General features: G+C 41.4%; 1 protein-coding gene across 4 annotated transcripts in view; it reads right to left on the bottom strand.

The window, feature by feature from the left end:
• MTR (5-methyltetrahydrofolate-homocysteine methyltransferase) overlaps window positions 1–25463 on the bottom strand; it is a 116131-nt gene that overhangs the window by 37448 nt on the left and 53220 nt on the right. For all 4 annotated transcript variants that reach the window (XR_450040.3, XR_450041.3, XM_028163753.2 and 1 more), the window contains exons 16-22: window positions 25135–25314; window positions 22483–22599; window positions 22029–22169; window positions 14589–14678; window positions 12916–13068; window positions 9568–9675; window positions 8179–8279 (exon numbers count right to left, since the gene is read on the bottom strand). Coding sequence is in view for 2 of the 4 variants with exons in the window: in XM_028163753.2 (XP_028019554.2) it covers window positions 8179–8279; window positions 9568–9675; window positions 12916–13068; window positions 14589–14678; window positions 22029–22169; window positions 22483–22599; window positions 25135–25314 (890 nt within the window). In the remaining 2 variants the exon portion in view is untranslated. The remainder of the gene's footprint in view (window positions 1–8178; window positions 8280–9567; window positions 9676–12915; window positions 13069–14588; window positions 14679–22028; window positions 22170–22482; window positions 22600–25134; window positions 25315–25463) is intronic.

The following is a 25463-nucleotide window of genomic DNA, read 5'->3' as shown; positions in this document are numbered from 1 at the left end:
CTGGTAACCTCTACTCTACTTTCTGTCTCTATGAATTTGCCTAGTCTGGATATTTATACAAGTGGAATCATACATTATTTGTCCTTTTGTGTCTGGCTTATATCACTTAGCATGATGACTTCAAGGTTGCTCCACGTTGTAGCCTGTGTCAGAACTTCATTCCTTTTTAAGGCTGAATAATATTCCATTGTATGAATGTGCCACATGATGTTTATTCATCCATCTGTCAATGGACACCTGGGTTGTTTCCACTATGCTAAGCCTTCTGTATAAATAATCCTGTTTAACCCTCACAGGAACTCTACATGGAAGCACTACCATAAGGCCCATTTTCTGTGGTTTGTTTCATATTTTACTTCATGCATTTATCCAAATATATACACTGGATGGATTATTACAAATGGCATTATTGTGTTAAAGAATATAAATATTTTTATGATGCTTGCTTCATATTTTAAACTCGATTTTGAGGCAGGTTTTACCAATTAATACTCTCTCTTTTTTTAAAAAATTCTTGAAAACATGATTTTTACATTTTAATGAAGAAGGGCCCAGAGAAGTGTGGGCCCAGAAGTTATGCATCTTGTCCAGTCAAACAACTAATCAGTAGCAGAGCTGATGTTTGAACCAGGATCTGACACCAAAATCCATCTTCTTAGCCATGTAGGCCAATAAAGAAGCTGGGTAAGTTCACTCAATAAATATCCACTGAACAGTATGCCCTACATGGAAGCCAACAAGGAGGATAAGCAAGAAGAGGTCAGTTCCTGCACATGAAAAGATGACGAGAAGGAATCTGGTGACTTAAGTCGAGGGAGAGGGAGACTGAATCAGAGAGCGGGTAACCACGAGAGATGGAGTGAGACTCAAAGGAAGAGCTGACCCTGGGCCGGCACACGAGAAGGGGGACGCAACTGGGCAGAGGAAGCCTGGAGCCTGTTACGCTCAGAGGACAGAGTAACACCAAGGAATTGTAACTGAGGGAGGAGACCGCTTTCTGGAACTCGGAGAAAATGGGACTTCTGCCCTGGAAGATGTTCTATAAACTACTCTTCTATTCTAGATTTAGAGAGTACACGGAATGTCAGTCATTTTGACAATTTAATTTGATCATAAGTATTTGTTTTAAAGATGTTTAAAAAATTACAGTACGCGTTTTCACTTGCTTCCTAATGTCAACAATTCTTATAACTAAATAGGCAAAATAATTTTAAATTTAAAAAAAAAATCAATGCTTAAGAACTACTAGCTGACATCATGTCAGCTGCTAACAGGTGGGTGTAGTTGGACACCAGGGGCAGGAAGGAGCCTTGCTTCTCACTATATAGCTTTTCATACTGTTAGATTTTTTAGCTTGTTGCCATATTACTTAAATTAAAAAAAATAATAAACTAGCACATATGGAATCCTCAGTAAGTACACAATTTCAAATCAATGCTAACTCTATTCAGGTCTGTTAGCACTAAGCCGGTAGAGAACAAATACTGTAGGTGTTGATGATGGGGCACTGCAGGTTATAACAGGGGCGAGGTGGAACCCTTTTTTTTTTTTTTTTAGCACATTGCACTCAGTCTGGCAACTGGATTTGTTAAACTGTGACTAAATACAGCCTATAAAACTAAGCAAAATAGCATATTGCTTTTATATGAAGACAAAGAGGCATGTATTTCAAAGCTGACTGCTTTCAGCATTGCATATATTTTAAAAATTCAATTAAAAATCATCAGTATGATGGCAAGAATCATCTTCCTCTCAATTCTTTTTCTTGTTTTAGGCACTGTATCGTTCAGGAACATCGTGTGATGCTTGTTTGAGGAAAAGTAAGGAGACCTCGTAGCCGGAAAGAAATGGAGGAAGGAGAAAGCTGTAGGGAGTAAGGTCAGAGAGGGAGAAGAGGGCATCTTTTTTTCTTTTTTTAATTTTTATTATTTATTTATTTTTATATTTGGCTGCGATGGGTCTTCGTTGTTGCATGTGGGCTTTCTCTAGGTGTGGCGAGCGGGGGCTACTCTTTGTTGCGGTGCGTGGGCTTCTCATTGCAGTGGCTTCTCTTGTTGCAGAGCACGGGCTCTAGGTGCACAGGCGTCAGTAGTTGTGGCAAGTGGGCTCAGTAGTTGTGGTTCGCAGGCTCTAGAGCGCAGGCTCAGTGGTTGTGGCCCACAGGCTTAGTTGCTCCGCGGCATGTGGGATCTTCCTGGACCTGTGTCCCCTGCACTGGCAGGCGGATTCTTAACCACTGCACCACCAGGGAAGCCCCGTAGAGGGCATCAGAGTGGCAGCGATTAGTTCGATTTTCAAAATATTGTTTCTTTAGCTATCCAAATGGAGCTCTTAGGTAGTCGTCTGGATAGGTAAGCCTGGAATCCAGGTGACAGATCCATGCTGGGGATAAAACTTGGGACTTGACAGCATATTAGATGGTGTTAAAAAGTCCTCAGACTGTGTGTAAAAGATGTAGAAAAATATATTGCCAAAAGCGGGTGGAGGGTGGGGAGAAAGGGGAGAGGGAAGGCGGGGAGAGAGGAGGGGAAGGGGAGAGGAGATGAAAGGGGAGAGGAGCAAGAAAAAAAAAGTCATGAGACTGAATGAGATGATCTAAGACTCTCTGACCAGACCCACTTTAACCCGATCTGACTTTTATCAAGATCCCAGGTGGTCAGAAGGCACATTACAGTCCGAGAAGCACTAACCTAGGTAGTGAGGACAGACAGAGAAGAGGTCCCAGGGCTGAGCCTCGGAGCACTCCCCTGTTCAGGGGTCACACAGAGAAGCAGAAATCAGCAAGAGAGTGACAACCGGCAGTCAGGCGGCTAAGAAGAGGTCTGGAAACAGTGAGCCAGGGGTCTGGGGTACAAGTTCAACTTCCAACATATTAGGCTGCCTTAAGAGGTCTTGCTGGGAGACAGTCAAATACATCACTGTTTAAAGGAGCACTTCCCAACGTTTTCCACGCATAGAAAGTAGTATTTATGGCACTGGGATACAGAAAGGAGGCTGCTCACCACCAGGGACAGCTAATCTAGGCCTGGGGTTGTCCCCAGCCCCACCCCAGAAGAAGGGGATCAGTTTCTGAGCATGTGTGAGTTGAGAAATCAGTTTCTGAGCACATGTGAGTTCATTAGAATATGAATTCTAATTCATATTCTGAATTAGAATATGGTGTGACAAGTGCCACAGAGGAGGCATTTACAGTGTGCTGTGGGAGACCATCTAATCTCGGTAACAACTAGAAGCACCCCAGGAGGGTGATTCCAGCTGCATTTTGAAAAAATACGTAGGTATTAGCTGGATGAAGGAAAACAGAGGGCCACCCAGGCAGAAACTAGTACTATGAAGGTCCAGAATCACAAACTGGCCCTGGGGAACCCTGGCTGAAGGAAAGGATCTGAAGCCTGGGTCAATCCCATCCCTGCCTTCCGTGGCGGCCGCCATTCTTCCCACCATCTCTTCCCATTTTCTCTCCCCTTTACTACAACTCCCTGCTTCCCCCAAATAGCTCTCCACCTCCCTTGGTTTTCCCTTGGTTTCCCTTCTGCACTCTGAGCTATACCCCGTGTCTGTAGGCCTCTTATACACATTCTTATATTTTGCCACATGAGAGATTAAAGAAAATAAAAATGATGTTATGGAAAATTTTGTATTTTATAATCATCTTTCTAAAGTGCTTATAACAGAGCTGTAAATGCAAGCATTTAATTTGGGTTTCTAATACAGAAAAAAATGTAAGCTGCACTAAATGCCTTAGCAAAGGCATCCAATACTATTTAAGAATTCATACAATTTAGAAAATAAATATTATAATATATAAAGCCCCTTTTACTCTCCAGAAGGAATTAAAATGGAATATAAAGCTAGCTTTGCATCTGCATCTACTTAGGGTGCCTCATATTTGCTGTCATGTGAAATGAAGTTAAAGGTGGCAGCTTCTTCTGATCCTGCAATTCACATGTACCACCACTAGATGGGAGTACCGTACCAGTCTGCAGCCCCAACTAAGGTTTCCAAGCTGTGGTTAAGAACAGATAAATGGATAAAGCAGGAGTGATACATGCATATGATGGAACCATAAGAAGCCATAAGAAAGAAGGAAATCCTGCCATTATGACATGGATGGACCATGAGGGCATTATACTAAGTGAAATAAGTCAGAGAGAGACAAATACTGTATGATATGCTTACAGGGGGAATCTAAAAAAGCTGAACTCATAGAAACAGAGAGTAGGACCAGTGTTACCAGGTGCTGAGGGGTGGGGAAATGGGGAGATGCTGGTCAAGGGTACAAACTTCCAGTTGGAAGATGAATAAGTTCTAGGGATATAATGCACAGAACTGTGAATGGAGTTAACAATACTGTATGATATACTTGAGAGTGTTTAGAAAATAGATCTTAATGTGCTCACCACAAACAAGAAATGGTAATTATGTGATGTGATGGAGGTGTTAGCTAACACTATGGTGGTGATCATACTGCAATATATAAGTGTATCAAATCAACACGTTTTACACCTTAAACAATGTTATATGTCAATTATATCTCAATTAAGCTGGAAAACGACAGACAGACACAGACAGACACACACACACACAGTTGAAAGCCTCCAAATAATTATAAAGAGAGCATGTTGAGGTGCTAGGAGAAGTCTCTAGTGCGCCCTTGACTTAGATACAGTCGTCTTCCTCACTCAGCTGAAAGCTCTAACATTATACAGTTTCAAAGTGTCCCCTTCTTAGCCATATATTGCATATTATTTACCCATACTAGACAATTATATTAAGAACCACTGGTTAAAATGAAAATATGCCTCATTATCTGTTTCATCAGATCCATATTTTTTAAAGTACTAGATGTATATCTAATTTTAACATTTCTGTTAATATATCCTACTTTTTCTTACCCAGTTAAACAGTGTGCATTATCTGTTAAATGGGAAAAGTCCACATTTGTCTTTTTATATAATTATTATTAAAGAGTATACTTTATGTATACTCTTTCATGTAATCATTCATTACTTTCATGTAATCAAATATCTGATCAAAATTGTTTTTAAATATTCTAAATTATTTCTTCAGAGGAATTTAACTACAATATTAATATTATACATTACAGTTAAAGTTGTTTATAACTGGAATAAATACTGGAAGCTAAACTGACATAACACAGAATCCCGACTTTTGGATTCAGAAGCCCTGAGTACAGCCTGCCACTTGCTAGCTGTGTAAAATGAGAAATACAATAATTGAGGCAGGCAAAGCAGGATCAAAACCATAAAAAGAAAGAATGAACAAAAAGAAAGAAAGAAATAAAGAAAGAGAGGGAAGGAGGGAGGGAGGGAGGAAGGAAGGAAGGAATCAGGAAAAGAATACCAAAAAACAAAGAAAAAGAAAAATCAGTTACATAAAAGCACTATATAAATTGTGAAGCAGAAAACAAATGTTAGGTATTAGTAAACTCTTGGTGGACACATCCCCAGATCTATTTAAATTCTCAAATGTGCAAATTCTATTGCATCATCCCCATAAAAAGTGTGTTTTCTGTCTAGACAGAACTGTCACTTTCAGTCCTCTTTACTTCTTTTTTCCCCCACAAAGAACACGTCTTTTCATGAGATTTACTGCATCAACGACAAAGAACCAGGAATGAGAAAGTTGCATTAATATCTGGTACTGGATGGTTTGCTAGACTCACTCACTAGCTGGGTGATTCACCCAGGCATCAGCTGGAACATGGATACCCAGCAAAAGTATACATTTAACTACATAAAGCACCTATCAGGGGCACCTGTCTACTAGTTGACATCATAACATTAAACCCATCAGTGCCAAGAGTCTATGTGTTACAAGACATAAGACCCAAAGGGGTGTTTGACCTGATAGAAAAAGTTTGCACATTAACTTATTTTTTTTTTTTGCAAAAAGAATAAAATTTCATCAGAAGATGTTTCTCCAGTTACTCCAGATAAGTGGCCCCCAGTGCACAAGCCAGAGGAACTGGGTATGCTGGAGGAAAGCCTCAGGTTTAATAAGCCGCCTTCACTGTTGACAATCGGCTCCAGTAACACCCTGGAGAAATGCCACAGTTTTCCCTGGCCTTTTTTTTTTTTTGACTGCTTTGGGTCTTGGTTGCTGCACACGGGCTTTCTCTAGGTGCGGTGAGCGGGGGGCTACTCTTTGTTGCGGTGAGCAGGGTTCTCATTGAGGTGGCTTCTCTTGTTGTGGAGCACGGGCTCTAGGCGTGTGGGTTTCAGCAGTTGTGGCTCACAGCTCTAGAGCACAGGCTCAGTAGTTGTGGCACACGGGCTTAGTTGCTCCACGGCATGTGGGATCTTCCCGGACCAGGGATCAAACCCGTGTCCCCTGCATTGGCAGGCAGATTCTTAACCACTGCGCCACCAGGGAAGTCCCTTAAAATGTTTTAACGGGAGGAAAAAACATTCCTGATGATTCTCTCAGCTACTTGTCCATTTTTCGTAATAAAAAATGATAAACACATGACAATGATATCTCAAGAATTGCTGTAGAGAGTTTGCCTACAAATTGCCTTTTCAATAGTTCTTGTCCCACTATCACCACTGAATATGTTCCTGGCTTTTTAGCCTGATAAACAGTAAAGTTCTTGGGACTTCCCTGGTGGTCCAGTGGTTAAGACTCTGTGCTTCCAATGCAGGGGCGCAGGTTCGATCCCTGGTCAGGGGACTAAGATCCCACATGCGTGCCGTAACTAAGAGTTCGCATGACACAACTAAGGAGCCCGCCTGCCGCAATAAGACCCAACTCAACCAAATAAATAAATAAATATTAAAAAAAAAAAAAAAAACAGTAAAGTTCTTGAATGGAGAAAAGTCAACTAAATCACTCCGGTGTCTCTGATACAATGCATGGTATGTAGTAGATGATCTATAAACATTTATCAGCGTAACTGAATTTGAACTAATTATGATGAATGCAAATAGAAACCAACAACATAGAGTTTGAAAAGATGAGACAACAGAAGAAATGTCAGAGATTTTAGGAAGCAAATACCTCATCCAAATACTTATTCTTCGTCCAAATACTTATCCTATAGGTGAAATCTCATTATAACAACCTCCACTGTATCTCCAGTATTTTTATCATAAAAAAAAATTAATATATTCCAAGAACAATATTGCTCATTTCCAGGACCAGGAGAGAATGCTAAGTCTTTGACAGTGAACAGGCAGCCAAACGGAAGTGCCTGTGAAGACAGTCAGAGGGAAGAAGGTGCCGCCCTGACACTGCTCCTCCATCTCCAGCCTTTCTGAGTGGTCCTTAGCTGCATTTAATTAGCCTTGAATGAACGCAGACATGGATAAACATTTTGAGAGTAGGCAGGGGGCTTAGAGGGTAATTATTATCTGACAGTGGGCAAAGACAACTCCAAGGGGGCCCGGCTGTAGCTGCAGTCAAGTCTCTCTTCTCTATAGAGAAAAACACACATTGGAAAGAAGTCCATGACTCAAAGAGACTGTTGGTTGGACATGGACCAGAGAAGACACTAGTTATATTAGGTTTTTCATTACAAAGAATATGTTGAAATCTGAGCAAAACATGCTCTTACTGTGGGTCATGAGCTCTCACATAGAAATAAATTTGCGCTGAATAATCATTCAACTATAATGAAAGATATAAGAAAGGGATTTCACTTGTATACAACATTCAAAAACTAGCTTCATCAACACCAGGAGGCATGCCTGGTTCTGTTCCAAGCAAAGCAAAAAGAACGGTACAGTCAAAGCCTTCTTATAAAACTCCATTTAGCCAAGGTCTTAACAAGATCTTGGCTCTAAAAATCTGGCAGTTCATTGAGAGGAAAAGGGAAATATGCTCAATGTCACGGGCCATGGGGTGGGACCCGATGTTCCAGCCTCTGGCCGGAGGTCAAATCCCCAGAAGCCTCTTGTTGTTTTGACCCTGCTTGAATAGTTTTTTCCATTCTTTTTGTCCTTACTGAACATACAACATTAAATAATTACTAACTTCCTTCATTTGAAAAGATATGTTCAATGTAGAAAATTTGAAAACACGGTGAAGAAAAAGAAATTAAAAATAACCTCTAACATCTACTGCCCTACCACGCCCTTCGCACCCAGTAAAGAATTACCCTGTTAATGTTTTTATTTTAAATAAGAAAGGGGGTGAAAATGACGGGTCTTAACTCACCTGAAATTATTGCAGCCGAGGACTACTCCAACTATGTTCTTGCCAATGTCGTGCACGTCGCCTTTAACGGTAGCCAGCACAATGGTACCTTGGTAAGGGTCCTGGAGAGGAAGCCAAGCAGCTAAGCATCGCTGTGGTCACTTCAGAGCAGATCACCCAGTTCTCTAAAGCCAGACAGGTGTCGGCACAGAAAGCAATTCAATACAACCAAGGCAACCTCAAAGATGGACCCGGGGGACTTCCCTGGTGGTCCAGTGGTTAGGACTCCAGGCTTCCAATGCAGTGGGTGTGGGTTTGATCCCTGGTTGGGGAACTAGGATCCCACATGCTGCGTGGCACGGCCAAAAAAAAAAAAGATGGACCCAGAAGCCAAGTCCCGTGCTCTGTGAGAAGAAGGCTGTAAGCCCCAGCAGCTCGGAGGAGGCCCGCCCAGCTGGTTAGCTCAGGGGGCTTCAACCAAGATCATGCATTCCATCACCTCAAAGGACAGTTTAAGTTCAAATACAAAACAGTCCCATTGCTGAAGATCATATCCTTAACCCCCAAAACCTGTCTGATAAACGTTTGCTGTTAGCAGTAAAGGGAGAGGAAGGAGCTGGTGAATTGCACCTGTCCTGTCAGAATGGGAAGGACCACAACAGCCCAGTGCAGGGGGGCTTCAACACTGTTGCTCTATACTGTCAGCATTCCTTCCCTCAGAAAAAGGAAGGGAGGGAGGGAGGAAGGAAGGAAGGAAGGGAGACAAGAAGAAAAGAAGAAAAGAGAAAAAGAAAAGAAAAAGGCACACAAGGCAAATGGGATTTTTATAAACACTATGCAAGAGCCATTCACAAACTCAGATCGATTTTAGAATTCAGAATCCTAGGGGCCAAAGCTGCCTGAGCTTCACACGGGGCTAAACAAGGTCAAAGGCTTAATGATTTACTGTGGTGGTACAGCCAGCAAGAATGGAACTGAATCCAGAAGTGGTGACAAGAACATGACCAGCACACAGGAAATATTCAGTTAAGAGGTTAAGAGGTTTTCCAAAACTAAACAGCATCTCAAGGGTAGGGACCAATCTTTTTTAGCTACAGTATTGAGCACAGTACCTGGCACGTAGTAGGAGCTTTGTAAATAGTCAGTAGATGAATGAACAAACTGCTTTTGTCTTGAAATCATGGGCTTTGTTTGAAAAATTATGTTCCTATTAAAAATTTCATGAAGCCACATTTATGGGAAAAATCCCAGGGTATTCTGATATTTGGTAAAAGAGCTGGATCATTTCTCCCTTTCATCTTCAATGACAAACACAGCCAAGCCTGATGGCTTAGGTCCCTACCCACACCCCAGTAAGAGTGTGCAGAGCCGATCCCCACAGGGCCCACAGGCTCGGACAAAATGACTCACCTTGTCTTCTATCTTGCCAGTAAGCACTTTGGTTTCTTCTCTCTCTTTTTCCATGAAGGGAATAAGGTGACCCACGGCCTTCTTCATGACCCGAGCTGACTTTATAACCTGGGGTAAATACACAGAGTCAGGCATATTTACCAGAACACCTGGATGATTGCTACTGGCCACTTGTGAAATTTTAGCACAAATTATTCTGCATGCTTTGTCCTCAGGTCAGTCACCCTGGAGTCCACTTATGACAGCGGGTGGGGTAAGGAAGGAGATCTCCGTGAGGGAAGTCAATGAATGAGGTAGAGCAGAAGGAAAACAAGGCTAGAAACCAAATGTTGCAGTTTCTGTCCTCTGAACTTCTGCACATTATATTTTCTCTGCCTAGAAGGCCCTCCATCACATCTCCATGTTCTATACATCCTTCAGGTGTCAAGCTTCTCCTCCCAGAGCCCCTTGTCAGCCTTCTCTTCTCAATCCCCAGTGTTCCAATTCACTTACAATTAAGGCTTATGCAAAAAAGGACCTTTTAAAGCTTACAGAATTGGAGAAGAATTTTGCAAACATATATTGGATAAGCGATTAATATCCAAAATATATAAAGAAATAACACAACTTCATAACAAAAGACCAAATATTCCGATTAAAAAGTGGGCAGAAGAACTAAAAAGACATTTTTCCAAAGAAGATATCAAAATGGCCAGTAGGCACATGAAAAGATGCTCAACACCACTAATCATCAGGGAAATGCTAATCAAAACCACACTGAGATATCACCTCACACCTGTTAGAATGGCCATCACCAAGATAAGAAACAACAGGTGCTGGTGAGGATGTGGTGAAAAGGGAACTCTTATGCACTGCTAGTGGGAATGTAAATTAGTCCAACTATATGGAAAACAATATGGAGGTTCTTTAAAAAATTAAAAATAGGTCTACCACACGATCCAGCAATTCCACTTTTGGGTGTAAACCCAAAGGATATGAAATCAGGATTTCGATAAGATATTTGCACATCCATGTTTATCACAGCATGATTTATAGTAGCCAAGATATGGAAACAACCCAAACACCCATCAACAGATGAATGGATAAAAAAGATGTGGTACATATATACAATGGAATATTATTCAGCCATGATAAAAGAGGATATCCTGCCATGTGCAAAAAACATAGATGGACCTCGAGTACATTATACTAAGCAAGATAAATCAGATAGAGATAGATAAGTACTGTATGATATCACTTACATGTGGAACCTGAAAAAGGCAAACAGGAAAGAAAACACAAAACAAAACAGAGAGTAAAATGGTGGTTACCAAAGGATAGGGGATGGGAAGAGAAGACTGATGGTATTTAAGGGTACAAACTTGTAACAAGTAAATAAGCCATAGAGATCTAACACAGTATAATGAATATAGACAATAATATTGTACTATAATGATACAGTGTGATAAAAATTACTTCAATGGCAATCATATTACAATATATAAATGTATCACTGTGTACTTTAAATTTACAAAACATAACATGTCAAATTTATTAAACAGACAAAAAAGAACAGGGCCTTTTATAAAATTCATCAACGTATGCTAAAATTCATGAGTAGAAGAAGTAGGATGAGAAACAGGATATTTGCATAGTCTCAAAGTTTCTCCCCACAAGTCAATTCACAGTGGAGAAACATAGCAGGCACCATTAACCAAATGATCAAAGTTAACCTCACCAGTAATGAGACACAGCAACATGACGGGCCTCCTGATATGATCCACCGAGAAGGGCACAGCATTATACTGTGTTATTCTTGCCAAAAATGAGAAAACATCAGACAAATTCAAACTGAGGGACAGACTACCGTTATCAAACTGTACTATACTCTTCAAAAGTCAAGGTCACAAGGAAAGACTCAGGGACTGTTAGAAAAGGCAGGATAAAAGCAATGTGGGGTTGTGGAACACAAAGAGAACAGCAGCGGAAACACTGGTGAAATCTGAATAAGGTCTTTCGTTAACAGTATTATACCAATGTTAATTTCCTGGTTCTGATAACTGTACTATGATCAAGTGAAAATGTTAACATTAGGGGAAGAAGTTGAGTGAGGGATACATGGACACTTTAAACTACACCTGCAACTTGTCTGTAAGTCTAAAGTTAACTCGAAAATAAAAAGTTAAAATAATAAGTCAACATCATGAAAAATAAAGACTGCGGAACTGCCCCAGACGGGGGGAGACTAAGACAGGACAACTGAATGCTCCTTATTTTGAGTGTGGTTATGGTTTCACAGGTGCAGACATGTTAAAGCTTATCAAACTGCATCCTTTAAATATGTGCAGTTTATTGTATATTAATTATAAAACAATAAAGCTATAAGCAAAGATGAATGCTATGAAGGAGACAGGGGAAATGGGCAATGAATAATTAAATGTAGAATGAGTTTTTTAAAAATCAACTATACTTTAAATTTTTAAAAAACTTAAATAAGAAAAAAAAAAAAAGAACAGGGACTTTTCATTTTTTTGTTTGCCTCACAGACCTGAACCCAGAAGGTTCAACAAGACTTGTTAACTGATGTGGTCAGTAGCTGCTGTAAGTCAAAATAAGAGTAAGAGTACTGGGTTTACTTGAAATATATCATTAATGTATATCACTATTTAAAATGGTAATGACCTTTTCAAAATATTCATCCTTAAGGATGAGCACTGGCTGGTCAAATCAAACCTTAATATGATAATTTTACATTAATCTTGGGGTTTTTTTTTAATTTAATTAATTTTTATACAGCAGGTTCTCATTACTTATCCATTTTATACATATTAGTGTATACATGTCAATCCCAATCTCCCAACTCATCACACCACCACCACCACCAACCCGCCACTTTCCCCCCTTGGTGTCCACACGTTTGTTCTCTACATCTGTGTCTCTATTTCTGCCTTGCAAACCAGTTCGTCTGTACCATTTTTCTAGGTTCCACATACATGCATTAATATACGGTATTTGTTCTTCTCTATCTGACTTAATGCACTCTGTATAACTTGGGTTTTATTTTAATTTGGGGGTGGAGGAGAGACAGGTGTTAGGGTAAGAAGTGATACAGAAGCCCAGAACATGAAGACTAGAATGCTGGGAATATCCAGATGACCTCTAACCTCCACACCAGCCTAGATGGACTTTTCCAGACTACTCCTAAAAATGAATTTAGAGAAACAATGACCAGAATCACATCTCAATGCCCCTGAGCTCTTGTCAAAATTAAAACCTGAGAAATATACCCAAACTTACTATGCATTAAAAGATAAAGGCTTTTTCTTTCAATTGTGAAAATTTCCCCCCCGCCGCCCGCCATTTGCCAACCTGAGGTAGAAACATTTTTCCAGCTCCAAAAAGATCACCAACAATTTTCATGCCATTCATCAGTGGCCCTTCAATGATATTCAGAGGTCGGGGATATTTTTCCTGGTTTAATCTGGCTTCCTCAGTATCCTCAATAATGTATTTTTCAATGCCCTACACACACACACACACAAAAAAAAGGAAAAATATCACAGAAAAAAACTGGCTTAAGTTCAAATAGCCAACAAAGAATAAATCATGGAAATACTTAAGATTATGGGTTTTGGAATCAGACTGCATGGGTTCAAACCCTGGCTCCTATCACTAATTGAGACAATTCATTAAGCCTCAGTTTCCTCGATTAATATATCACACAGTACCAACCTCATGTGGTTATTCTGAGGGTTAAATGAGATAAGCAGTGTAAAGTGCTTAGCTGGCTTTATTGATATAAAGTAAATACTGAGTAAAAGTGAAAAATTAGTGACAGAAGGAGTACTAATAAGTGAAGTTCAAATTCATAATAAAATACACTTTTTTTCCTAGTGGTTTAACAGGTTATATATTAACAAATATCTCCTGTGAAAACAGTATGTTTTCTCACTGTAATGTTACAGGGCTGGGTGGGGGGAGGGATGACAATGGGCAGGACACTTAGACGAAGTTCAGTCCATGAAGCTTCTACTGACTTGTCTTGCCTTCACTGCTCAGGCCCTAATCCTCCAGCATCCCCAGTTCAAGGATCCTTAGAGGTGGCTGACTAGTTCCACAACCTGAAGTAGGTGAATCTCAAAAGGTCCAAGAAATTAAAAGTTAAATCCTAGAGGCAAAAAAAGAACTCTGGGGCTTCCCTGGTGGCGCAGTGGTTAAGAATCCGCCTGCCAGTGCAGGGGACATGGGTTCGAGCCCTGGTCCGGGAAGATCCCACATGCCACAAAGCAACTAAGCCCGTGTGCCATAACTACTGAGCCCATGCTCCAAAGCCCGTGAGCCACAACTACTGAGCCCACGTGCCACACTACTGAAGCCCGCATGCCACAACTACTGAAGCCCGCGTGTCACAACTACTGAAGCCCGCGCACCTACAGCCCGTGCTATGCAACGAGAAGCCACCGCAATGAGAAGCCCGCGCACCGCAACCAAGAGTAGCCCCCTCTCGCCACAACTAGAGAAAGCCCGCATGCAGCAACAAAGGACCCAACACAGCCAAAACAAATAAATTAATTAAAAAAAAAAAAAAAAAAAACTCTGAAATTTTCCAGACTCACAAATGAGAAAACTGAAGCCAAGAGATTATTTATCTAGCCTAAAATTCCAATTATAGCAGAAGAGCCAGGATTCGCTTGTTGACCAAACGACAGCAACTTGGTCTCGGACAGCATTTCTCAACCTCGGCATTACTGACAGTTAGGACTGAATAATTCTCTGTGGTGCAGGCCTATCCTGTGCATTGTAGGATGGTCAGTTCAGCAGCATCCCTGGCCACTGGATGCCAGTAAAAGCTTCCACCGCCAGTTGGGAAAACCAGAAGTATGTCTAGATACTACCAAAGGTGCTGGAGGTGGGGGAGGTGCGTGGAGGGCAAAATCACCCAGGGTGGTCCAGGGAACCTCCTTTGTCAGCTGCTGCAGCACCTCCCCTCCAGCCACATCATCAGCCCCCAGGACGAGCCCCAGCCTCCAGCCCACACTCACCTTCACAAGAGCGTATGCAAGGCGTTCTTCAATGGGGCCATTCCTCCACTCATCGGTCTGGATGACTTTCTTCCCTCCCTTGCCCTGAGTCTGGATTGAAATTTGGACAGAGAGATGATACAACAGGTCACTTACTCAGCTAATTGGCAGAAAAAAACTATGCCTTATTCTTCTTTTACATTTCAAGGCCCTAGTAGAGTATCCAGTGTGAATTAAGATCTCGGTAAATGTTTGAGGTAAGGAGAGACGGAAAGAGAGAAGTCTTTTAGGATTTGAACTTTTATTTTTAAAAAAATGTTTTCCTTCCAGTTTTATTAAAATAGAATTGACACACAGCATTGTGTAAGTTTAAGGTATACAGCATAATGAGTTGACTTACATATATCATGAAATGTTTACCACAATAAGTTTAGTGACCATCCATCATCTCATATAGATACAAAATAAAAGAAAAAGAAAAAGACATTTTTTCTTGTGATGAGAACTCTCAGGAGTTATTCTCTTAACAACTTTCATATATAATATACAGCAGCATTAATTATATTTATCATGTTGTACATTACACCCCTAGTACTTACTTATCTTACGGGGAAGTCTGTATCTTTTGACTGCTTTTATCCTATTCTCCCTCCCACCACCCCTGCCTCTAGTAATCACAAATCTGATCTCTTTTTCTACGTGTTTGTTTGTTTTGAAAGCATAATCGACCTACAACACTATGTTAGTTCCTGGCGCACAGCATAGTGTTTCAATATTCCTATAATCACAAAATGATCACCACTAGGATTTGAATGCTTAGTAGAGAGACAGAGGCTCCATTTTTTTCTTTCCTTTTTTCCTAAAAGATAGCATCTTAGAACCAAAGATTTCCAGGACAGTTAGAGAAGCTAGCTAAACCTCATATCTGATGAGCTTTTAAAGTTCTCAACAAGGACCATCACTACCCACAGATATGTGCAGAGACACTGTAATGAAGCTAAGCCAGAAATCATCCCGGAGGTGGGCACACAAGACACAGACTGTGCTCTCGGTGACTGTGCCGTATCATAAGGGAGGTGGAAATACACAAAGAAAGGTAAGCTAAAGAGAAAGCACGTGCCAAGGGCTGAATGACGAGATGACACAGACGAGGCTAGAAATTTTGCGGATCATCGCAAACTGGAGTGGTGAAGAGAGACCTTGAAGAAGCTGACAGATTCAGCAAAGGGACAAAAGCACAATGATCATGGTATGGAAGGTGAATGGCATGCTGTTTCCTCCATCTCGACTGATGGCACTAGTTGCCCAAACCATAGACCTAAGTATCACTCTTGACTCTCCATCCATTCCTCACATTCAATCAATCGCCTAGTCCTAATGATTACATCGTCTCAATTTTTCTCTACCCCACTTCCACTTTCATACTGCAAGCAGCTAACTGGTCTCCACAGGCCAGGATCACCCTGGTCTCCAATGCATCTTCCACCCTGTAGCCAGAGGGGCCTTTCCAAAATGCAAACCTGATCAAACTGCGCCCATGGGAAAAAACTCACTGTAAGTTCCCTATTTCTCTCCAGATACGGTACCGACTCCTCTCCACGCCATACAATGCCCTGACCTGACTTCCTCCCAGCTTCACCTTCTGCCACTCCTGAGGAGCTCAGCCGTCTTGGACGTTTCAATTCCTTACGCTCTCCATCATCTCTTTCACCCCCGGGCCTTCACTTCCGTTCATCTGACATTTATTCAGCACCTACCAGATGCCAGGCCCCAGCTAGATGCAAATACTCCTCCTCTGGCAGGCAATACCAGTACAGTCCAACCCCAAACCTTAGCCTGGCTAACTCCTATTGAGCTTTCAGGTCTCACCTGACCCAGCATTTCTGGGAGGCTTTCCCTGACCACCTCTACCTTTGGGTTCAGTGTCCTTCCTAAGCAGTCTAGAGCATCCTACACATGCCCTGTCACAGCACCTACCCACCACACTCGATGACAACTGCCTCTACACACTTCTGCATGTCTCACTGAGCTGCAGGCTCTGTAGAGGCACGTCTCTCTTACTGCTTAGATCCTCTAAGTACAGAAAGCACAAAGCACAAAACAAGAGCTGGGTAAATATTAGCTGAATGATTTAATCCTGAACAAGAACGGATCTTCCAGAGCAATGTTTGGGCAGGATAGTAGAGGCCAAGTCACAGAGTGCCAGAAATCCATGCTCTGGAGTTTGGACTTAACCTTCCAGGCAGTGGTGGTAGGGGTGGAGGTGGGGGAATGATACAATACAAAGTTCTGAAGCTGCAGTGTAACATTCAAAGTAGTAATTTTTTTTCTTTTGGCCACATGGCTTGTGGGATCTTAGTTCCCCACCCAGGGATTGAACCCGGGCCCTTGGCAGTGAAAGCACCGAGTCCTAACAACTGGACCACCAGGGAATTCCCATCAAAGTAGTATTTTTAAGAGAACTCTAGAAGGGGGAGAATATTTTAACAGTCCATGATGAAGGCCTGAACTACAGCGGTAGGAACAGGAAGAGGAGGAAAGGACAAACATAAAGGCATCAAGTAATGGACAGTGTGGTAGGAAAGAAAGAAGGGCCTGGGGGGAGCTCCAGGGTTGAGGTCTGGGGTAACTGAATGACGCAGGGCTTTGTCACATGTCGAGAGACCAATGCCTCTCTCGCATGCTGAAAAACCTTAAAGATGGCAATAAAAAAAAAAAAAAAATATATATATATATATATATATCAGCATTATTTACAATAGCCAAGATGTGAAAACAACCTAAGTGTTCATCAGTGAATGAGTGGATATAGAAAGTGTGGTGTATATGTATACAATGGAATATTATTTGGACATAAAAAAGAGGAAATCCTGCCATTTGAAACAGCATGGATGGACCTTGAGGGCATCATGCTAAGTGAAATAAGTCAGACAGAGAAAGACAAATACTGTATGATCTCACTTATATTTGGAATCTAAAAAAAAAAAAAAAAATGTGGTGATGGATGTTCACTAAACTTACTGTGATGATCATTTCACAGTAGACGCTGATATCAAATCATTATGCTGCACATCTGAAACTAATGCTACATGTTAATTATACCTCAATTAAAAAGACTAAAAATTCCAAAATCCATGGACTATGTACTCTGACCTTTATTTAAGAGAAAATATGAAACTAGAGCTGTGTGACACCACAAAAAAAAAAAAAGGAAAAAACAAGAAAGAGTCCTTCTAAAGCTCACATTCACATCACCTGATACACGTAAACACCACTTGTTATATTAGCCACACAATCAGGCAATTCCTGCCTGCGGGATGGAGTCTGATAAGTAAAAACAGGGCAGAGTGTTCCAAACACTCTAGGAAAAAAGACGTGGTGTGTTCACAGAAAAACACCTGTGCTCTGCACAGAAGGGGCGGGGAGGGGTCGATACGTGTGTGATTATGAACAGCGGGAAACGAGGATGCAGTGAAGGCCAGTGAGGATTTCACTGCAGTGTCAGGGATTCCACTACCCCACCTCATAAATGATAAACATGCTTCAGAAAATCAATATTTTAAATGGTACCATTTAAGAGCAGCTATTTCAGAAGTACGACCTGGCATGCTGTGCCCATCTGCTTTCCAACTAGTTACTCGGTAGGACACCCTCCATGATCTAAACACAAGTTGCTGCAGTTTCACACACTAAGTCAGCCAGACACCAGACACACCGAGGAAGCTCATCAAAACAGAAAGCTTCCAAGCAGAGTGGCCACTCAACCGCCAAGTCCATTGGCTACTCCTTCAACTGCATCTACTGCTCGAGAGCAGCTCCCGCTTCACAGGGTCCTCGTGGGGACATGTGTTTTGGTTTTGATATTAAACTGGACCAGCATCAAAGGAGGAAACTCCTCAAGAAGAAACCAAAGGGGAGCGTGAGTGCCCACTGGCACTCAGAAGCACCAAGTCCGGATCAAGGAACAGATGGCCTTTTTTCCAGAAAAGTATCAAGAATACTTCGTCCAATAAACCCATCATAAATTGAAAATACAGTAAGTTGAAAACACAATTACACACCTAACCTTGAACATCATAGCTTAGCCTAGCCCACCCTAAACATGCTCAGAACACTCACATTAAACTATAGATGGGCAAAATCATCTAACACAAAGCTTATTTTATAATAAAGTGTTGAATATCTCATGTAATTTATTGAATACTGTCCTGGAAGTGAAAAACAGAATGGCTGTGTCGGTCCAGAGTGGTTGTAAGTGTAGTGGTTGTCCCCCTCATGATGGCGGGCTGACGGGGAGCTGTGATTTGCCGCCGCTGCCCAGCATCAGGAGAGAGGATGGTACTGCATATCGCTCGCCTGGGAAAAGACCAAAATTCAAAAATTCAAAGTATGGTTTCTACTGAGCGCTTACTGCTTTCGCACCATCGTAAGTTGGGGACCTGTGTATTCTCACAATGGATGGCCATTCAAGAGCCATCCCACCCAGAGCAGAGATCCTCCCCGTTCATGCCCAAAGAGTACTGCCTAATAAACTCCACGGGAATTGCATGGTCTCATGACACCTGGAACTTACTCGCCACAGGTCAGCCTGCACCAAATCAGGGGAATTATTTTTCAATAAAGCCCATTAGAGAGTTTAGGAAGATCAGAGACAGGACTCTTTCCACCCTTTTTAATAATAATATTGAATAATCTATCAGATGAAACTTGGGTGCAGAGTTCATCATTTCATAAGAAAAAGAAATAATCATTCCCTTATATAGAAAATAATTCCTCAACCCTTATTTGTCTCATAATATTCCTGCTTTTCACGCTCCCTTTGCACTCGGTGTATCCTGAGGAATGGTTACAGAGCTGACGACTCCTGGCAGTGATGAAAGCATACCTGTTTTGGTTATTAATTCCTTACTGGTAACAGAAGTCACCTTGAATGTAGACAGCCTACTTGACAGAGGGGTCAATGGCTTGTGATAAGTCCTTGTGCTTACATGAAGAGGGAGGCACTTGTTTATACGATGGATTGTTGAACTCTTGCAATTTTTTTTTTCTTAATTAATTTATTTTTGGCTGCATTGGGTCTTCGTTGCTGCACGCGGGCTTTCTCTAGTTACGGCAGGCGGGGGCTCTCTTCGTTGTGGTGCATGGGCTTCTCATTGCAGTGGCTTCTCTTGTTGCAGAGCACGGGCTCTAGGTGCGCGGGCTTCAGTAGTTGTGGCACGCGGGCTCAGTAGTTGTGGCGCACAGGCTTAGTTGCTCCGCAACATGTGGAATCTTCCCTGACCAGGGCTCGAACCCGTGTCCCCTGACTTGGCAGGCGGGTTCTTAACCACTGCGCCACCAGGGAAGCCTGAACCCTTGCAATTGTGATGAAGATTTCCCCCTTAATCTTCAGCTGTGCCCCAGGGGCAAAACCTCTCGGTAGCTCAGCAAGATATAGAGAAACAAAAACTTGTAAGCAAATACTGAAAGTGAACAAAGACCGAAAAGAATGACTGATATAAAATACAAGACCAGCAAAACCGTATATGAGAATAGGCTTATGGAGCCCTACCTTTCCTAAGCGAGAGCTGTCTCATCTGAACAGTGAAGAAGATGAAACAGCACATCACTTTATGGGTTAATTAAGAACGCTCGGGGCTTCCCTGGTGGCGCAGTGGTTGAGAATCTGCCTGCCAATGCAGGGGACACGGGTTCGAGCCCTGGTCTGGGAGGATCCCACATGCCGCGGAACAACTAGGCCCGTGAGCCACAATTACTGAGCCTGCGCGTCTGGAGCCTGTGCTCCGCAACGAGAGGCCGCGATAGTGAGAGGCCCGCGCACCACGATGAAGAGTGGCCCCCACTTGCCACAACTAGAGAAAGCCCTCGCACAGAAACGAAGACCCAACACAGCCATGAATAAAAATTAAAAAAAAAAAAAAAAAAAAGAACGCTCTAGTATAACTTCCTGATATAGAAGCTATGATGCCCTTCTGGCCTTCAGCAGAACCCTGTTTTAGTCAGTGATTCATGAAGGATTCCCCGCTAAGTGGAAGGCAGGCTAAGACAAAAACTGAATAGTGTTTCACACTCACGTCTTGGGCTAAGCACTTTGTCTACCTGAGTAGAAACAATCATGGAAATAGTGAAGGAAAGCTAGGCACTGTTTCTTATGTAATGAGCTGTGATGCAGAACTTGATTATATTTGCAACAGTCAAGACATTCCGTCCTGGGTCCACATGAGAAATCAGAAATGTCCCAAGGAACTGAGAGGAGGGTCATGTGCTCACTGGCACTGAGTCTGAACTCCACTCAACTTTGCTGAATGAACCTAAGGCTAACATGAGTGGTTTCAGAAATCTAAATCTTGTCTCCCGTGAGGCTAATAAATCAAGGATGCAGTTAATCCTAAATCGTCCTATCCTTCTTCTAGAACATTTCAGTACTCTTTGAAGGAAGAGGAAAAGTTAGGAGTTCTGCCAGAGATGAATTCAGATTTTAACATGGAAAACATTAACACAGGTGGCAACACACACAAAAGCATTCTACCACTTTCCCAACGTGCTTTGTGAGAAAAATGTCTTCCCTTGCTATCACTTTCTGAAATAAATTAAAAAGTAAGTTTTCTTGAGGTAAAGATCTCATCTTTCCTTAAACTGAGTTCTAGGAAGCAGCACCCATAATAGATACTTAATACACCTAGGACTGCCGAACACATAATAAATGGAAACAAGGAACTGATTTTTGGATTAACTAAAATTATTCTCATGTCTATAGATCAAATGTGTACAGACCTCAAACCCTGAACTGTAGAACTGTGCCACAACTGGACTAGATCCTAATATAAACAGGTATAAGTACAAATATAAAGCTATAACAAAATATCCAAAGTAGCCAATTTACATTATGAGGTAGAAAAATATCCAATAAAATGGAAAGATGTTCCCAGTATACTGCTAAACAAACGGGTTATCAAAAAAGCATTGAGAATATAGTTAACATTTTTATTAAAAATGTGAGTGTGCGTGTATGTGTGTGTGTGTGTGTGGACACACCTATTAGCACATATTCGTATTGAAAAAAACCAAAACCATGACTAGAAGGTTGTAACAAAATCTCAACAGTGGTTAAAAATGGGTAGTAGGATTATGAGTAATTTTTATTTTCTTCTTTTGCTTACCTGTATTTTGTACACTTTCTAGAGTTAATATGTGTTACTTTGGTATGAGAAAAATTAATTTTACATTTTAAAATAAACTTAAAGAAATATAAATTAAGAATACTGAAGCAGATGGGTAAGGCCTGCTTCTCCTTCCTTGCCCTAATGAAAACACCTTCTCTAGAACTCTCTGTAGAAACCTTCAATGATTCAAAGACACGGCTGGATCCTTGCTTCTATTCTACAACGAAGGTCTAATAACACTAAGTGAATGAAAGATTCAAAGATAGGAAAAGCCGTCCATCGGAACACCTCTCCTTACCTGGGCGTAGTGTAAGAGCTTCTCGGTGGCCTCAGGGTCTCTGTTCCAGATGAGGTCCTCACAGAGCTGGAGAAGTTCCTTGTGGATGTCATCATACACAGGAAGGCTTCCAGCGTTCACTATCCCCATGTCCATACCAAACTAAGGGCAATAAAAAGAAAAATGAGGATTTCTAGGGATACTCTAAATCGGAGTCAGCGACTCTTTCTGTGAAGAACCAGATAGAAAATACTGTAGGCCACAGCTTCTGTCGCAACCACTCAGCTCTGCTGCTGTAGCATAAAAGCATCCATAGACAGGATACGAGTGAGAGTGTGTGACTTTGTTCTAATAAAACTGTATTCACAGAACTCTCTGGATAAAGCAGAGCAGAGTTAGTTTGTGGGCCGAAGTCTGCAAACCCCTGCCCTAAGTAAAAGCTGGTGTCAAAGGGTAAACAGGTGTTCCACTATACCTTGATTGCATGGTAAAGGAAAACCCCATGCATTGCTTCTCGAATGGCTTCCATTCCTCGGAACGAAAAGGACAAGTTGGAAAGACCTCCACTTACTCTGGCTCCAGGTAACGTTTCCTGGAAAAAATTTTAAAATGTGAAAAGATTTCCCTACTTTGCCAAAAGCAGCAATCACATCCCTTAAGCTTTATTTATAACAGTGGAAAGTAAAAAAAAAAACAAACATATAGAGTTCAAAGTATTTCAGAGCTTCTTTTAGCTAGACGTAGACCACAACTTGCATATCAGGACATCACAAAGGCAGTGCTTCATAGTTTTTCCTACTAGACTCTAATCTCCCTAAGGGAAAATAAAAAATTCTGCTTTATCTCTGTATACTTCTGCAGGGACCATGATAGGGCCACAATACATGGTGAGTATGCCATAAAATATTTGCTGGAGAGGGACTTCCCTGGCAGTCCAGTGGTTAAGACTCTGTGCTTCCACTGCAGGGGGCATGGGTTCGATCCCTGGTCGGGGAACTAAGATCCTGCATGCCGCACCGCGCAGCTAAAAAGAAAAAAAACTTTGCTGGATAAATAACAGAAAAAGAAAGAAACAGAGACAGATAACAGAGAGAGAGAGACAGACAGAGAGAAGAAACAGAGAGACAGAGAGTAGTTGGTCATTCACGGAAGGCACAAGCTACTAGAAGGCTTCCATTGCCTAAATGAACAAACTCCCAGGTTCACTATAAACTTGACTAATTTTAAAAGGGCAAAAGGAAATTGAGGTTCCCACCACACCTTATGACATATCAAGCATTAGTATGCATGTGGAACAACAGGAACTCTTACTTACTGTTGGTTAAAGTACAAACTTGCTCAAGCATTTTGGGAGAGAGCTGGTCACTGTCTGCTACTGTGACCCAACCCTTCCACTTCTGGGTATATTTTATAGGGAAGCTCATGCAAGAGATATATACAAGAACGCTCATGGCAGCCTTGCTTATAACATACCCAAATTGGAAACAAACCAAATGTCTAGGGACTTCCCTGATGGGGAAGTGGTTAAGAACCCACCTGCCAATCCAGGGGGCAAGGGTTCAAGCCCTGGTCCGGGAAGATCCCACGTGCCGCAGAGCAACTAAGCCCGTGCACCGCAACTACTGAGCCTGCGCTCTAGAGCCCACGAGCCACAACTACTGAGCCCATGAGCTGCAACTACTGAAGCCTGCGTGCCTAGATCCCGTGCTCTGCAACAAGAGAAGCCACCACAATGAGAAGCCCGCACACTGCAAGGAAGAGTAGCCCCTGCTCTCCGCAACTAGAGAAAAACCCGCAGGCAGCAACGAAGACCCAACGCAGCCAAAAATAAAACATTAAAAAAAAAAACAAAAACCCACAAAAAACCAAATGTCTATCAACAGCAGAACAGTTAATTATGAAACAGGTATATGATGGAATATTATACATTAATTAAAATGAACAAAGTACAGCTACAACAACACAGGTGAATCGTTAAAATGAGACTGGGTGAGGAAAAAAGGCATTAAAATCTTAAAGCTCAAAATAGGCAAAACTATACTGTTTATACAGTTAATTCTCATTATTTGTGATAGTTATGTTCTATGAAGTCACTGCGAACGCTGCAAATTGGGGAAAAAAAACACTGCTCCCATGGGAAATGCAGGGTTAGGTTCGTGAACCTCTGGTCCCAAAATTATCATCACTGATCAACATATAACCCTGTTTTATATGTGTTTCCATTTAAAGACATCTTGTTTAGTATATATTGTCGATTGCCTACCACTGAGCTCACAGCCAACAGCACCACAACTCGTGTCTAAACAAAGTTTATCTAACACATATTTTCTCCATAAGGCACATAACAGCCTTCTTGCACATAGGAACACTAGACACTTCAGCACAATGCATGGGGGCCATCTAAATAGAGAAATCAATCACCAAGAAAAAGCTCAAAAATGTGAAAAACATGGCACTAAACGGACCATGAAAAGGGCACTTGTTTACGGAATGAGGGCTGAACCAAGAGGTTCAACCTTGTTGACTTATCTGGAACACGTGGGTCAGGCACTCAGCTCTCTCACCACTCTGCACATGCATATGCCTGTGAATGATGCAGAAGCACCATCAGTATTGATTTTGGGGTCACAAATAAATTTTAGTGAGTAGGTGAATTTGCAGATACAAAATCTATGGATAATTCAGATTGACTGTGTATACAGAAGTGATAAAATTTTAAAGAAAAGCAACAAAGTAGAATCATAAAACTCAGCCTGTTGAAACATGCATAAAATTCAGAATGAGGGTGTAATGAGAAAGGGAGAGCCATGGGGGCACTACCCATGTTCCATTTCAGGACGCAAGTGAAAGTGAAAGCTATTACATGCTTCATAATTAATTATTTATCATACTCTATTATTTTTTCTGTATTTCCCGGTATGTGTGCTTTACTTCACAGTATAAAATAACATATAAAAGAAAAACAATAAAGGCCCCTAAATTTCAGAAAACCAATTTACTACCTAAGAATAAGAATGTCAATATTCCTTGCCAATAAATATATATGTTAGCTCAAACTATTCACTGGAGCCATGTGATAAATCTAAGCAATGTCTTGGGTAGAAAGGAGAAAAATACTCATACTCACTTTAATGACTTTTGTTGCATTGATAAAATTAACAGCATACAAGTTGTGTTCTTCCATCCCAGTACCAATGGTGAGGATATTAGGGTCAAAGATGATGTCATTTGGATTGAAGCCCAGTTTTTTCAAAAGGAGATGGTAGGCCCGGGTGCACACTCTGATTTTGGTGTCTGTTTCTGTTGCCTGGGAGAAGGAGTAAAAGATGTAATTTGAAATAGAAAAATGAGGTGTTATCTATGAAAACAGAAGGACAATTCACTTGTTGAAAGCGCTTAAGTATCAATGCTTGGATTTCACAGAAATCCAAATGCCAAGCAACCTCTAAATGTTTA

Source organism: Balaenoptera acutorostrata, chromosome 16 (genome assembly GCF_949987535.1).
Source record: "Balaenoptera acutorostrata chromosome 16, mBalAcu1.1, whole genome shotgun sequence".
Lineage (NCBI taxonomy): Eukaryota > Metazoa > Chordata > Mammalia > Artiodactyla > Balaenopteridae > Balaenoptera > Balaenoptera acutorostrata.
Note: the sequence above shows the minus strand (reverse complement) of the source record. Positions and strands in the feature narration are given on the sequence as shown.